The 14,890-nt window shown below is 47.2% G+C and overlaps 3 protein-coding genes across 3 annotated transcripts; 1 reads left to right on the top strand and 2 right to left on the bottom strand.

Moving 5' to 3' along the window:
• Positions 1 to 8,352: 8,352 nt before the first annotated feature.
• On the top strand, positions 8,353 to 10,275 carry POJ06DRAFT_286754 (major facilitator superfamily domain-containing protein; the record flags this gene model as incomplete). The annotated part of the gene is made up of 2 exons (XM_056190237.1): positions 8,353 to 8,990; positions 9,060 to 10,275. The coding sequence occupies 2 exons, from the start codon at positions 8,353 to 8,355 to the stop codon at positions 10,000 to 10,002; spliced, it is 1,581 nt and encodes a 526-aa protein (XP_056040686.1). The 3' UTR covers positions 10,003 to 10,275.
• A 733-nt stretch (positions 10,276 to 11,008) lies between these two features.
• On the bottom strand, positions 11,009 to 13,420 carry POJ06DRAFT_297601 (Cupredoxin; the record flags this gene model as incomplete). Its single annotated transcript, XM_056190615.1, has 3 exons — positions 11,009 to 12,605; positions 12,660 to 13,333; positions 13,390 to 13,420. 3 exons carry the CDS (start codon positions 13,418 to 13,420, stop codon positions 11,364 to 11,366), a joined length of 1,947 nt encoding a protein of 648 aa, XP_056040685.1. The 3' UTR covers positions 11,009 to 11,363.
• A 53-nt stretch (positions 13,421 to 13,473) lies between these two features.
• Positions 13,474 to 13,840, bottom strand: POJ06DRAFT_262817 (uncharacterized protein). The gene has a single exon (XM_056188803.1). It carries the CDS (start codon positions 13,760 to 13,762, stop codon positions 13,535 to 13,537), a length of 228 nt encoding a protein of 75 aa, XP_056040684.1. The 5' UTR covers positions 13,763 to 13,840; the 3' UTR covers positions 13,474 to 13,534.
• Between the last annotated feature and the right edge of the window lie 1,050 nt (positions 13,841 to 14,890).

Here is a 14,890-nt window from a genome sequence, read left to right as displayed (position 1 = left end):
GGGATATGCTGGGCCTTCGTAGATACTTACTAAGTAGGACACTATGAGGAAGCTTGTTTTGTTAAGGGAAATGTACTCCGGCGACGAATGAGGAAGTGCGGGTTTGGTTATTTGTAGCGTTATGCGCTGGGCCATTTGTAGGGCTGCTCCTAATACGAATATTCGCAGTAATCGGCATTATTCGTATTCGTTATTCGCAAGTCCCAACCGCTGCGAATAATATTCGCAATTTTATTCGCAAATCCTGAGCAGTGCGAATAATATTCGTAATTTATTCGGCGAATAATATTCGTTATTCGCCGAATATTCGCATCTAAATCACGTGCTCAGGGGTATGCCTCCTAATAAATTTAATTCACAGTTTCAAGAGCCAAGATGGCCCCTTACAGCCTTCCAGCTCAAAAATGTGATGTAAGGAGTAAATTGATAGCGAGCTGCGCACTTTTCTTGCTCTGTGACCTAGTGAGAGGTTGCTTTTACCAGGTACATATATCGAGAGACTGAAGCTGGAACAACTTCAATGCCCAGATTGACAGCTTCTTCGTCTGTGCAATTATCCTGCCTAACAGTATCTTCCGAACTATTTATTTTTTAATTTCGGATTCTATAAATTGAAATGGAGACCAGAGGAAACCGCCTGGATTACCTAGCACTGAATGACGGCTACGAAAGTCAACCAGATACTCGCTGTTCTAGCCAATTCTAGGGGCCACAGACCCTGGTTCATCATCGTCGCACTATTCCATCAGTCAGTCAGAGTTATATACAGAGATTGATCCAATTCTTCAGCTTTCCGACTCTAAAATTCTCCCTTCCGAATCGGTATCACAGCCGCAAAGTCTCAATTCGATTATTGCGGGGTCGTCCGTTAGTCAGAAGGGCCCAAAAGAATCATGGTTTTGGCAATATTTCACCTGTACGGAAACACGCAGCGAGTGGTTTGACAACCGCACCAAAAAGAGGAAATTTGTGGATAGGATCATCCAATGTGCAGTTGTTGACGACGGTACTGGAAAGGAATGTAATTGGAGTACGACCGATTCCAAGAGGCAATCCTCTTCCACCAACATTGTACGCCATCTAAGAGAAGCTCATTCGATACTGCCTTCGGGCGCCAAACAAGTCGTCGCTCCATCAAAGGCTACTATCACAGGCTTTCTCAAAAAAGGCAAGGAGAATGCAAATCTGACCCACCAACAGATTCTGGAGAAGAACATTATTCGCTGGGTGGTTGCATCTTGTCAAATTTTTACTGTCATCGAGGCAGCGGAGTTTCAAGAAAATATTCAACGACATACCGGGAATTTCACTTTCATTCACCTCGCGGCATACAATGCGGCGGAGAATCATGGACGACTTCGAACTATATAGAGCACAATTGAAGGAGGAGCTTTCAACAGAATGCAAAACAATCGCCTTGTCGCTTGATGTCTGGACCAGTAAAAATAACCTGCCAATATTAGGCGTGATCGGTCATTGGCTTACAGAAGATTTCGAGTACAAAGAAAAAGTCCTAGAATTTAAGGAGCTTGAAGGATCACATAGCGGAGCGAATCTCGCCGATACCGTGGAAGAGCTGCTTATTGAGTTAGACCTTGAACTCAAACTGATCTCAATCACAGGAGATAACGCTACAAATAATGAGCGAATGGCTTCTGAGCTATTTGAACGCCTACAAGAGAGGCTTGCCGAACCGCTCTTCCGCGGTATAGACAGCTATGTTCGTTGTCTTGCACATATATTGAACCTCGTCGTGAAAGATATCCTTCGTGCTTTGAAGTCCGGCACTGCGAACGAAGCATATACTGTATGCGATAGCATTGAGAGCGGAGATCATGAGAGCTTCGGAATGCAAGAACCGCTTGCCAAGCTTCGGATATTGGCCGTCTGGATATCCCGAAGCTCTCAACGAAGAAAGCAGTGGAAGAGAATCTGCACGCTAATGAATCTTTCGACCAAATACATCGAATATGATGTCGACACAAGATGGAATTCTACCTACCGGATGCTCGATGATGCTCTCAATGCACAGGCACAAGTTGATGAATTCCTCCGCTACATTAGCTTTCCTAGGTTCACTGCGGCAGAATGGGACTGGCTCCGCCAGGTTCATACCGTCCTTTCAAAGTTCAATGAGCTTACCTTGATCGTATCCGAAAAGCGGCCACAGATAAGTAATGCAGTGTCCATGTATTATGATCTGCAAGATATACTGGAACACGCATCTGAGCGGAGAGAAGAGTTCAGCGATATCGATCCAAGGATTGCACGCGTGCACGCGCTGTGACGCAAGGTATGAAGAAATTCCAAAAATACTATACTTTTATGGATGCCTCCGACACATACTACATCGCGTTGATACTTGATCCACGGGTTAAGGGAGATCTGCTGATGGATGAACTCGAAGACGAGGTCCTGATAGGGGTGGGTACGATTACGGTACCGTCAACTTTGGAGATTATTCGTAAAGTTAATCGTAAAAATTAAGGTTTAGTCGTAAAGTAATCGTATAGTATAGATTGAAATCGTATAGTAATCGTATAGTAATCGTCTTCCTAATTAGGAAGGTAGGGTTATAACCCCTGCCGGGAACCACTTTTTGCCTCTTGTCCTCTGAAATATTATCAACAATTAGAGGAAGTTACTATTCATTACTGCATTGGCGCCTTAGACATGGAGCCTTCTACACGTTCTCGTCGCCAGCTGGCTATAGATTACGTCCTATTGAATGATGGGTACGAAGGAGAGGAGCCGATGGAGAACGTCTCGCTCGCCAGCGGCCTACAGTCACCAATTGAGAGCTCCTTTGAGCTAGGCCGGAGGATTGTATTAGCCAGATTGTCGATCGACCATTGTCGAGGAACTTGACTGAGGAAGCGCAAGGGATCTCACCAGTCATCACGGACGATGTGATATCTTCTCAACCTACACGTGGGACTGCGAATCACTGGCTCTGGGAGCAGTTTGAAGTTACAACTCTAAGCCAACAGTGGAAGGCTAAGCGATCCAAAAAGCTTAGAACGATCAGCTGATAACTTGCAAGCACTGTCGGAATTGGTCTATCAAGGACTCTGCTAGATCGACATCTACAACTAACATGTCCTATCACGAACTCGTTGGAATCGGGGACTATGAGGACACTCACATTACTGGCAGATCAATACGCGAAGGAATCGGACATGTAATTAGGCATTTGTACTTCATTCTTCTTTAAACCTTATTAAGCCTTAGGTCACGTGCCTGACTATACGACTCAGGTGATTGCTCGTATAGTTAATCGTAAACTTTACAGCCAATCGTATAGTAATCGTATAGACTATACGATTGCGTGTTACGAGTTGCTCGCAAATCGTACCCACCCCTAGACGAGGACGCCGCTAGGGAGATCCTATGTTGAAATCCAACGGTGCCAGGCAGGACCTGCAATAAAAGTAGGTCCCTAACCCTTATGTCCTAAAAGTTGTGGCACCGTTCAGAGAATTTCCGCTGAGACTGGTGGATGTCAATCATTTTCCAGCTCTCTGGTTCTTAACGTTTGCGTATATCCGTCGTTGAGTTGTATGTACACACTCCCCATTTTGGCGGAAAATAAGCCTTTTACGAGGTGGCAATTGGGAAGCTAGGGATCGGCACGGATACACGGATAACGGATACGGATATATCCGTGGATATCCGTCGCGGATACGGATACGGATAGAGAATATGCGGATATGGATACGGATACGGATAAGGTAATATTGATTAGTCATATCCGCGGATATATCCATGGATATCCACGGATATCCACGGATACGTAACAAATACAAAGGTGTAAAATAATAATACTGGGAGAGTTTAAGTGAGTTGCGATTTGCCAAATATTCAGTTGTATAGGGAACGGAAGTCCATGAATCCAGAATTTGGTGCGCGCTTGCCTGTGAGCGGAGGGAAGCTTGAATCAGAACATGGATCTGATTAGTCGCAACTGCTTATATACTGGGTTAGGGTTTGGTGCCCGTCATTGAATGCTGGATATATAGCGGTTTGCAGCCCAATTGAGTGATCAATATAGTCAGTCGTATCGTAGGATCATCCTCTTTCCATAGTTCTGGGCTCCAAACCAAAAACGACTGAGCAAGAGCCCCTTCAAGGTCACGTGAGTCGTATCCGTGGATATTACGGATATCCGTGGATACTGCGGATACGGATACGGATAAAGCCAATATATCTGGATCAGGCTGGCAAACAATTCAACTGGATTGACGGATTGATTGAATTGACGGACAATCGGTCAATTCAATCAACACAATCGGGCCGACTTTAGTAAATCAATCAATCAATTCGAAGAGCCGGTTGATTGATGAAATTGACAGATTGACGGGCCGGGGGCCGGCGTGTGGCACACGCGTTGGATCTTCGGCCCACCCAAGCCAAGAAAGAAGAGGTCGAAAATAGCTACAGAATTCAGTGGCAGGCTGCAGTCAACTGTGCCTGGGACCTACTTGATAAGTACTACCAACGACTAGAAAATTGTCCGGCTTATTACGCTGCCGTTGCCCTCCACCCGAGGTACAGCTGGCGATACTTTGAGACGAAGTAGTCAACGCGGGAATCGTGGATTACTGACGCGAGGGCAGCGGTCCAACGACTATGGGATTCTGACTACAAGAAGCGACCGATCAGCAATCAACTGACTACCTTCCGGCCGTTGCAGTTCAAAGCTTCATTCGTGAGCCCATTCGATCAATATTCCGATACTGTGGGCCCACCGTTGATGCCTGACTTCGACGAGCCCAAGGACCTCCCCGATGACGAGTACGAGCGTTGGCAGCTTAGGGCGGCTACTACGGATATTGATGTGGAGGACCCGTTGGAATACTGGTACAACAAGAGGTCAGAATACCCTCGTCTTTGTCAAATGGCCGTGTATATTTTATCTATCCCTCCCATGTCGGCTGAATGCGAGAGGCTCTTCTCGTCAAGTGGCCTCATGGTGACGCCTCTACGGTCACGGCTTGAAGCAACAACAATCGGGTTAGCACGGACGGTACGGTCGTGGTTGAAGGCCGGGGTCATTCACAATAGCGTTATGGACGTTCCGGACCTCGACTCCAAGAATCATCGTGAAGAAGGGTCAGACCCGGTCAAGGACGACTTCAACGAGGGGATCGGGCGAATACCGGGGCAGTGAGTCCGCCGGAGGACAGCGACGGCGACGGCGACGGCGAGGTCGAGGTTGTTACACTGTTTGACTAAGTGCTGTATCAATTGTCAATTCAATTCAATCAATTCAATCGGGGCCTTCGATTGGTCAATCCAACTGGCCATCACGGTAGATAGCCATCAATCAATTCAATCGGACCTCTCGGTTGATTGAATTGAATTGTTTGCCAGCCTGATCTGGATATGGATACGGATACGGATATAGATATTTTACGCGGATACGGATACGGATACGGATACGGATAAGGAAAAATTAGCCTGGATATTATCCGTGCCGATCCCTATGGGAGGCTGTCTACACCTACCAGTTGTACCCCATATGGGAGAGGTCTTCAATCAAGCTTGTCTCATAATACGCGCACTTAGTGAATTGCCAAAACTGAATAGTGATACTGCCGGGAGCCTTTAGTGACTAAATTCTAAACTCCCAAAGACATCATCAAAAATTCTTAAGAGTGAATTTTCTAAACAGAGGGCTCAACATATTTTGTGAGATATCTACCGTACTCCAGCCACCAGGACTATCATAACTAAACTAGGAATTTTCTTAGTGACAGAAATAATGGAGTCGCAGAAAATATTCGTGGACAACGTAGACACATTCCTGTCAGCCATTCCGCCCGCCGTCATCCAGCATCCTACAAGCCCTTCGACTCAATCTCCATCGCAACTATCCGGTCGACAGTCAAACTCCCTCATTACCGGCACAGTCTACACAACACTGCACCAAAGAATCCAGTGGCTCCCGCATGTTTCGAAGGTTGAAGCCATTGGCTGTAGAAGCCAAGTCGGACGTCGACCGCTATTTCGATAGTCCTCGAATAGGCGTCGACACAGAGGCCATGGATGATCCGAATTGGTTATTCCAGTGGTGGAGCGTCAATAAACGAGATTTCCCTCAGATGGCAGCTGCTGCGCGAGATTTCTTGGCAATCCCTGCCTCTGAAGTTTCAGTAGAGAGGCTCTTTAACGCAGGGAGAAACCTGCTGGGAGTGAGAAGACACTCACTGCAGGGAGAGATGATGCGGATGTTGATGCTGCTGCAGGTTGTATATAGGTGTCAGGAGCAGGCCTGAACAGGGCGTCTGCGTTTTGTGGTTTGCGTCTTTCGTTTTGCAGTTTATGCCTCCGCCTTTCATTTGCTTGTCGTGTTGTGCCTTAATGCCTTTGCTTCTTCTTGTGTTGGAACCGTAATAAACTATGAGCACTTTAAGGTTTCAGGGGTTGCGAATAAATATGCGAATAACGAATATTCGGCGAATAATATTCGCAATTTTATTCGTTGCGTGAACATCCTGCGAATAATATTCGTTATTCGTTATTCGTAACGCAAAATGGTGCGAATGATTATTCGCCGAATAATATTCGCAAATGCGAGTATTCGGAGCAGCCCTACATTTGTGGCGGGTGTGGCGGTGTGCCAGTAATATGTGCGAATATTGCGAATAATTGCGAATAATTGTTTTCTATTCGCATTCCCATTCGTAAGCATGCAAGATCCAATTATTCGCATGCGAATTGCGAATATTCGTACGAATGCGCACATATTCGTCATTCGTGTCCACCCCTATCGTAAACCTCTCGGAAATGCACCAGACACAAATCAGACGCCTTGATAGTCTAGTCATGCTTCTGGCAGTTCTGTATTTTTTTTGTAGAGATTGGTAATATCGTCATTGAAGAGGACCAAGCTGGATTCATGATTTCCTATCGAATGAGCGTAAACTGCCAATTCCATACATTTCCTACCTATAGCGAGCCAACTTCAAACCAGCTCCGAGACTTGAGATGTAGTCTACCAGACTCTGGGGTCCAATAATGAGACTCCCGATGACTCGACCCTTGCCAGTCTCGGTCTTGACAGAGACCTGCAGAGACCTGGCCTCCTAAAACTGTAGCGCTCCTTCTGCGGATCTCACCAAACTCCATCGACTATGGCAGACTTTTCTCGACAACGTCCACCCGTAAAACGAAGCTCTTGCAGGCACTGACTGTACAGTATAGAGCTCTTGAAGCGAGTGCGGGTCTCAAAGATGGAAAAATGAGCATTTCCCATATGCTTCGGCTGTTGCTCTCTATGAGCGAGACGGAATCTACGAGAATGCTTGGTGAGTCAAAGACAATACTGCTCGCTCGGTATTATACTGGAGCACAGCAAGCTCTGACGCTAGCGAACTTCCTCAGGGTTACGGATGTGGGGGGCGCTCATTTTCATTGTAGGCGGACTTACGATAAGCTTGAATTAAGGTTCGGAATTGTAGCATCGGGCCTCTGTCAGGGCGTGTAGGCGACCTGCAGAGACCACGGACTGTATGAGAAATAAAGAACAGTATGGTGTTTCAGAACCAACATTTCCGTACGGTGGAGGGGATGGAACGCACGTTATATTCTATGTCCGTCTCCTTCGCCACGTTATATTCTATGTCCGTCTCCTTCATCTAGGCAACGTAGCTGACAACGATCCCACAACGTTACAGTCCGGCTGATCGTGAAGGCATCGAGAGAATTGGGATAAGCCCGGCGTGAACGTCACGAGGTTTTGCAAGCGCAAACTATATGTTAGCGTATTTTTGTTAATTTCAGGCCAAGACTAACCTTAAATTCCGCGTTAAAATGAAAGTAAAGTTTTACACGAAACCCGCAAAACTGTGTAAATTCCGGGGACAATTTGCCGCATCAAGCGTGGGGGTCACCAGCGTGGGAGGGTCACGAGGGCCAGGGTTATTTCGCGCCAACTTATGCGTAAATTTGGGTTGCAGAACCTCTCTAATAACAATAAAGTTAGGAACCCCTGACGTTCAGGGCTTGGCATGCGGAGACAATTCTGCGCCACAATCACTCGATAAAAATTTAGAGTGTCAATTTCGACGACTCTGGGGGGTGGGCCCATGGGGGTCACAGCGTGGGGTGGAAGTGTGCGGGGTTCACGTGATGACATTTCCCAGTCAATAGGGGTGCTGAAGACATTCAGCTCAACGTAGGCGGTTATTGCGATTGACACACGACGCAGAGAGATACTAGCCAAGGCTTCGCACTAAAAGTGAAGAGACGTGGGGAACTTATAGCCTGTGGTATAAAGTCTACACTCTTAGCATCATTACTCCAAGCACTCATTCATACCGAGCGAGCCTCTTTTCTCAATATCACAACATGGCATCTATCGACGAAAAACCAAACGCTGTGTACGAAAAGGGCGAGCAGCCAATAGTCAAACATGCCGACCGCGCTCTCGAGCTGATCGGCAGCGAGCGTGTTGTGCTGACGGACGAGGACAGCAAGCGGATCCGGCGCAAGACGGACAAGGTCATCCTAGCCATTCTAGTCTGGGTTTACTTTCTTCAGATTCTCGACAAGTCGGTTCTGGGGTACGGCGCCACGTATGGCCTCCAGACCGACACGGGCCTGGTGGGGAATCAGTACTCCCTCGTAGGCTCCATTGCACCCATCGCGCAGCTAGCCTGGCAGCCCTTTTCGTCCTTTCTGATTGTCAAGGTGCCCCATCGCATCCTCATGCCGTCCCTCTGCCTCGGATGGGGTATCGCCCAGACTTTGCTAGCCGCCTGCCACAACTTCAACTCTTTGATGGCAGCGCGATTCTTCCTAGGATTGTTTGAGGCTGGCTGCCTGCCGCTGTTCAGCATCATCACCAGCCAGTGGTATCGGCGCGCTGAACAGCCTCTCCGCATTGCGGCGTGGTACGGCACCAACGGAGTGGCCACCATCGTCGCTTCGGCGCTCTCCTATGGCCTGGCGCACATTAAATCCGAGGTCCTGCGGCCGTGGCAGACGTGAGTCATCTCTTCTTTCGCTGTGATCATTTTCCCATTTGGACAGGATAGGTAGCTTACCATGTGCAGTATCTTTCTCTTCGTTGGCCTCGTCACCGTCATCTCCGCCCCCTTTGTCTATTGGAAGCTCGACAACGACATCCCCTCGGCGCGATTTCTTACCGAACAGGAAAAAGCGCAGGCGATTGAGCGCCTACGAGCCAACCAAACCGGCACTGGCAACCGAGACTTCAAAATCAAACACGTGGTGGAGGCTGCTCTGGAGCCCAAGACCTACCTCTGGCTTGGCATGTCGATGCTGCTGAACGTTGGCGCCAGCGTCACCAACACATTTGGACCACTCATCCTCAATGGACTGGGGTTCGACAAATACACCACGAGTCTGCTCAACATGCCTTTTGGTGCCATCCAGGTCCTCGTCATCCTACTCGCCAGCTACCTCGCTCAGAAAGCCCATATCAAGGGCGCTATTCTAGCCGCGTTTATTCTACCTGTGGTGGCAGGGCTTGCCATTCTCTACGCGCTTCCACGCACCCACTCCGTCCAGGGCCCACTGATAGTAGGGTACTATTTGCTCGCCTTCCTCTTCGGCGGCAACCCACTCATCGTCACCTGGATCGTCGGCAACACCGCCGGCACGACCAAGAAATCCGTTATCATGAGTCTCTACAACGCCGCCAGCTCCGCGGGCAACATCGTCGGACCGCTGTTGTTCAACAAAAGGGACGCGCCCGCCTATCATCCGGGTTTACGCGGCTGTCTTGGTATCTTTGCCGCGCTAGTCGCGGTAGTCCTCATCCAATGGGCCAACCTTGTCGTCCTAAACAAGATGCAGGAGCGTAAGCGCGTCCGGAATGGCAAGCAGGCAAAGATGGTCGACCACTCCATGCAGGATCGCTATCAGTCTGTCGAGGACGAGAACGTGGAGGAGCAAGAGCAGAATCGTCTGGGTGACAATGCATTTTTGGATTTGACCGATCGCGAGAATGATGAATTTGTGTATATTTACTGAGCCAGGCATAAATTAAGTATCATACATGTCCTTTGTTAGCGTAACTATTATATTGCCAGTGCGTTTTACCTAGAGTCATTGTCAGGGCTGTTTCTCTGTTGAAATATATTTTCTTTTCTTCGTTACATCCGTATTGAACTATGCGACCCCCTCGGCCCTCGCACCTGCACAGTCTTCGCCGACCAACTCCCAGTACGCACAATCGACACTGTCCATTATGGTAATGCTAGACGAATACTTTGGCTGAGTCTATTCTTGACTTGATTGCGGTCGCTGCTGCATGAGATTGGTGTTGTATATGCCATCTGTCAACATTTGAAAACTCTAAATGTCCTGAACTGCTGGTCATATGTTCAGGCTTCCTCCCAAGTCCGGCCACTTCCCATCCACTGTAATGGATGGGCCCCTGGCGGATGGCCAGTTAGGGCTCGCAAGGTTGAGGTCCGAGCCATGCTTCGTCAGGGTCAGGGTCAGGATAACCCTAACCCTGGTCGAGTTCCATTGTTTGAGCTCATTTATTGTCTTACTTTGCCTGTAATGTAACGAGACTGGACTCCGAAAGTTGATACTGATGGCCCCGACTTTGCTATTAATCATTACGACGGTCCTAGAGAACCAACAGAATAGAGCCGCACGCCCTACCCGCTTTGGAAACTCTAATTTTCTCAAAGTAAAAGTCCTGGCTCCTATTACAATTGCATATTCGTCTTGAACGTTAAGTCCCACTATTCGATTTTCAATTTCTCGATCGCGTCGACAATTTCTGGTATCCGGAATGACAAAGATCTCAAAATGCAGCCATATTTGCTGCAAAAGAATCGACAATACTTTTAAAGAAGGCACAGCTTTGACATCCCCTGAATACAGTTGTATCTCGCGGCCAGGATCCCGCTCGATAACCCCTTTGGAGTTCTCGGCATTTTTTTCTCCTCCGGCAGAGGCACAATGCCTACATTCGCTCCTTCACGGGCAAACAAGATCTCGATAGAACGATCTATGCCGCTGTCGCCTATGAAGAGCAGTCAGCGAAAGAATTCAAAATGCCGACCAATGGACACTGGACCTCCTTTGATCAAAGCATTCATTGCCGTAAGTCTACGGGCTGCTTTATATTGCGCTATTCTCCCATTCCTCATTGTTCTTTGGTCGGATCGTTTACGTCAAGGACGTCCAGGCTGCTCTTTAGTAAAACGCAAAGTCATTTTCGCATTAAATTTGTAATTGCCCAATAGAACAACATAGGCTTGGTACAGTTATAAATACGGACTATTAACGAGGTACTATGAGAGTACGGAAGAATCTCATTATTTGACATGTGGCCATGGCAAATCCTCAAACCACAGTACTGCAAGATCCAGTAACTAGACATATGATAGAGCAGGCTTATTGTTCCGCATCTCATCCCCGGGAAGAGGCCTCAGTAACCTAGCGCCCAATTCTCGTTCCACTCTACAATGCTCTAGCATATCGTCTGTAACGTTATTACTATCAATAGTATCCACGCCTACAGCAAATTGCATCATCATGCCGGTTGCTATGTGCCAGGCAATGTGACAATGAAATGCCCAGATTCCCGGATTGTCTGCCTTAAATCTAATCACAGCATGCCCTAGTCTTGGAATTGTCACAACGTCCCGACGGATTGGATTGTCCAGGACATACGAAGAAGTGTATTCCGGTCGCCATTTTCCGATTCCGGCTTTCTTTTCTGCAAATACCCGCAAAACCCAGAAGTCGTAGCCGTGGAGATGAAATGGGTGGGCCCCCTCGTCGTCATTGTTAATAATTAATTCCACGGCACTTCCAAGGGGAATTTCAGTCACGAGTTGATCTCCGCCCCAGATGGCTGTATTCTGCCGACCACTGACGGTCGGAACAGGAACTGTGTCTGACGCATTGACAAATCCGAGCGCAACTTGGAGGTTTGGGGCCCCGACAGCTGGTATGAATGATGTACGGTTGATAAAACCAAAGGGCGCGAGATGCACGCGATCGAACTGCATATTTTTGGGTTGAATCACGTACCGCACATCGGCTTCTGGTACATCTAAGGCCAGTTTTGGCTTCAACGAAGTAATGTCCAAATCCACGCATTCCTCCGGTGGCAATACATCTTTCCATTGCGAGGATCGGGGAATAGTCGATGGCATCCATATTTTAAATATACGGCGCATCACGTGGGCAATCATTGTCTTCGGCGACGGTGACACATATTCGATGACGGTACTGAAGTCAGATTGATAGCCATATGGTCTGTATCGGAAACAACTGCTGTGCATGTGCGCGCGCATGTAAACCGAATCCATAGTTGAATCTGCTTCGACAATGACAGAATATCGCTGTCCAGGAGAAATTGATAAGAAATACGTAGGCGAAGCTTCAACTTCTGTAGAGTCTACTTCGATAATGTTCAGAATGTGGTCGTCGATGGAGAAACTCATTTCCGCAAATGCTGAAGAATTGAGGATACGAAGGCGATATTTCTTTCCACGCTCAAATTGAAAAGTAGGTAGAGATGACCTCTGCGTACACGAATACCGTTTAGGAATACGACTGCAGTTGGCGATGCCTTGCCCATTTATGAGTCCATTATCTGGCACAGGCTACATATATATTGGTTAATTTTTCAAAAAGTTAGGGAGACAAAACTTTCGGACCTCAAACCCGGCACTTTGCTGCGATAAATACCAATCCAGGTTTGCGTCGCCCACGTCGTGATAATGATCGTGAAGTACGATAAATATCTCCTCATCATAATCCCGGCCAAGTATATATGACTCCTCAGGGTCATACACGACAAGACCACCAAACATACCATCTATTCGCTGTAATTTCGAATGTGAGTGCCACCAAAATGTTCCAGATTGTTTCAAATCGAAGGCATACGTCAACTCGCCTCCAGTAGGAATTCCGCATTGCGTGACTCCCGGGACACCATCCATTGCATTGATACCGTGCTGAAATAGTCCATGAAAATGGATGCTCGTGCTCTGATTGAACATAGCTAGATCATTCCGCACACGAATCCTAAGCGTATCGCCTTTTTTCGCCCGTATAATGGGGCCCGGAAATTGTCCGTTAACAAGAACCATTTCGCGTAAGACACCATCCGGAGAGCGGGTCTCGTTTGTGACGCGCCAACTCAAATTGTGGATTGTTGGATATTCCGCGCTATAAATATCCTGGATGGCTTTTGCAGTTGCCTGCATTTGCGCCAGTCGCTCCGACGGTTGTGAACTGTTTATATAAGTGAATATCGAAGCATCACTTATAACTGCATATAGGAGGAAAACTATAATTAGGCAGTATATTATAAAAGCGATCAGTACATCTACACTTCCAGTCAGCAAGACATTGCATAGTCAAGACATCAATGTTGCAACATACTTCTACTGAGTCCCAGGAAAGAAGTCGGCATAGCTAATTTGTGCGGCAATGCTGTTCAGTAAAAGCAGCTAACAAAAGAAATACAATCATCTGAAGAGAATAAAAATAATTACTGCCCAGTTTTAGTTTCTTGTCCGCAATCCATCTAAGCGGACATTGTGGGCATCGTCGTCCCCCGAGGGCAGATTGTAACGCAGGGGCCTTTGGCTATTTCCTCTCTCATTTCTACAACGGTCAACCGTGAACACAAAAATGCGGAAATTGCGGTTGGTACGGAGGTCGTTGCCAAGAAGACCACAAATAAAAGTTGCTCTCTAAGCTTCCCTATACGCTTGGCTGCTGAACGAATCAGATGAAGCAGCTCGTACATCATATCAAAAGAGATGAGTTCAATATCGGAATGACCGGTATTGAGGATGTCATATGAGGACTTAACGGGACTGGATTGGCTGACTATTGAGATGTAAAAGTTGGCTGTCTAGATACACGTGTTGGCGTAGAGAGATAGCCATTGGACATCAATTAGGGTTGGTGGCTGGTGCGAATCTATTTACCGAGAGGTAACACGAATCATATTTGTCCGGCACTGGCCAGGGAAGTTCATTGGGCCGTACACAACGTGGCGATCAAATCTCCACATCGAATGGCTTGAGTTACAGCTCATTTTATTCAGTCCCATTCTGATGGACTTAAGATCCTGGCCACATATTCTTTTCAATCCGGTTAAACAGTTTCGGCGCTAAATGCTTCTAGATACGGTAGTGGCGATGGTGATTGCTATCGCCGGCCGCTCTGGTCCTGAGCATTACGGTGTGGGCTTGACTACGAGCTTGAGAGTCACAGTCCCGGTTAGTGAATTTCGTTAGCTAAGTGATAACGGCTATTTGGTTTTCTAATCGTCGCAACGCATCCAGTTTCTTCAATCTTCAAAATATCCACTATTGGTAAGGTGCGAAAGCGGGTGAAGTGAAGTATTCATATCGGTGTGGAGACACACGGAAACCCTGAGACCCCTGATCCCTGGAAAGTACATATTTCTAAAGATGAAAATTATAGCAATCACAAAATACTAGATACTATTTTAATTTATTTTATGGAGAGTTATATCTCGTTGGCGTGCTCGCTTAAACCTCGGCCGGAGAGTAAATCAATACGGGCTATGCTTTCGGGCCGCACAATAAGCGCAGGTAGGGCAACCCCTTGATAGTACATAACGGCTATACGGTACACGCCCAAAGCTTATCGGATTAATATCCTGCACGATCGATCGGGCTTATCTGTGGGGACTACTGTCCGTGGGTTTTACACCTGCAAGGTGCATTTCGGTGGATCAATTCGAACAATTGTGAACTTATAAAATGTCTTGGATATGCATTGAACAAATAGAAGCTAAGAATCCCAGTTGTAACTGAAAAACGTGGAAATAGGTCGATCGACCTGAGAGTTTCGCTCATGCGATCGACAGCCGGTATGCGGCGAAGCAACTTAAAAACTGATGTTT

Source organism: Lipomyces tetrasporus, assembly GCF_029532465.1.
Source record: "Lipomyces tetrasporus strain NRRL Y-64009 chromosome Unknown POJ06scaffold_12, whole genome shotgun sequence".
Taxonomy (NCBI): domain Eukaryota; kingdom Fungi; phylum Ascomycota; class Lipomycetes; order Lipomycetales; family Lipomycetaceae; genus Lipomyces; species Lipomyces tetrasporus.
The sequence above is the reverse complement of the archived record's forward strand: the minus strand, read 5'-3'. Positions and strand labels throughout refer to the sequence as shown.

Coding starts and splice junctions, on each gene's coding strand:
- POJ06DRAFT_262817 (XM_056188803.1), bottom strand. CDS start 13,762: ATGATGTACGAGCTGCTTCATCTGATTCGTTCAGCAGCCAAGCGTATA.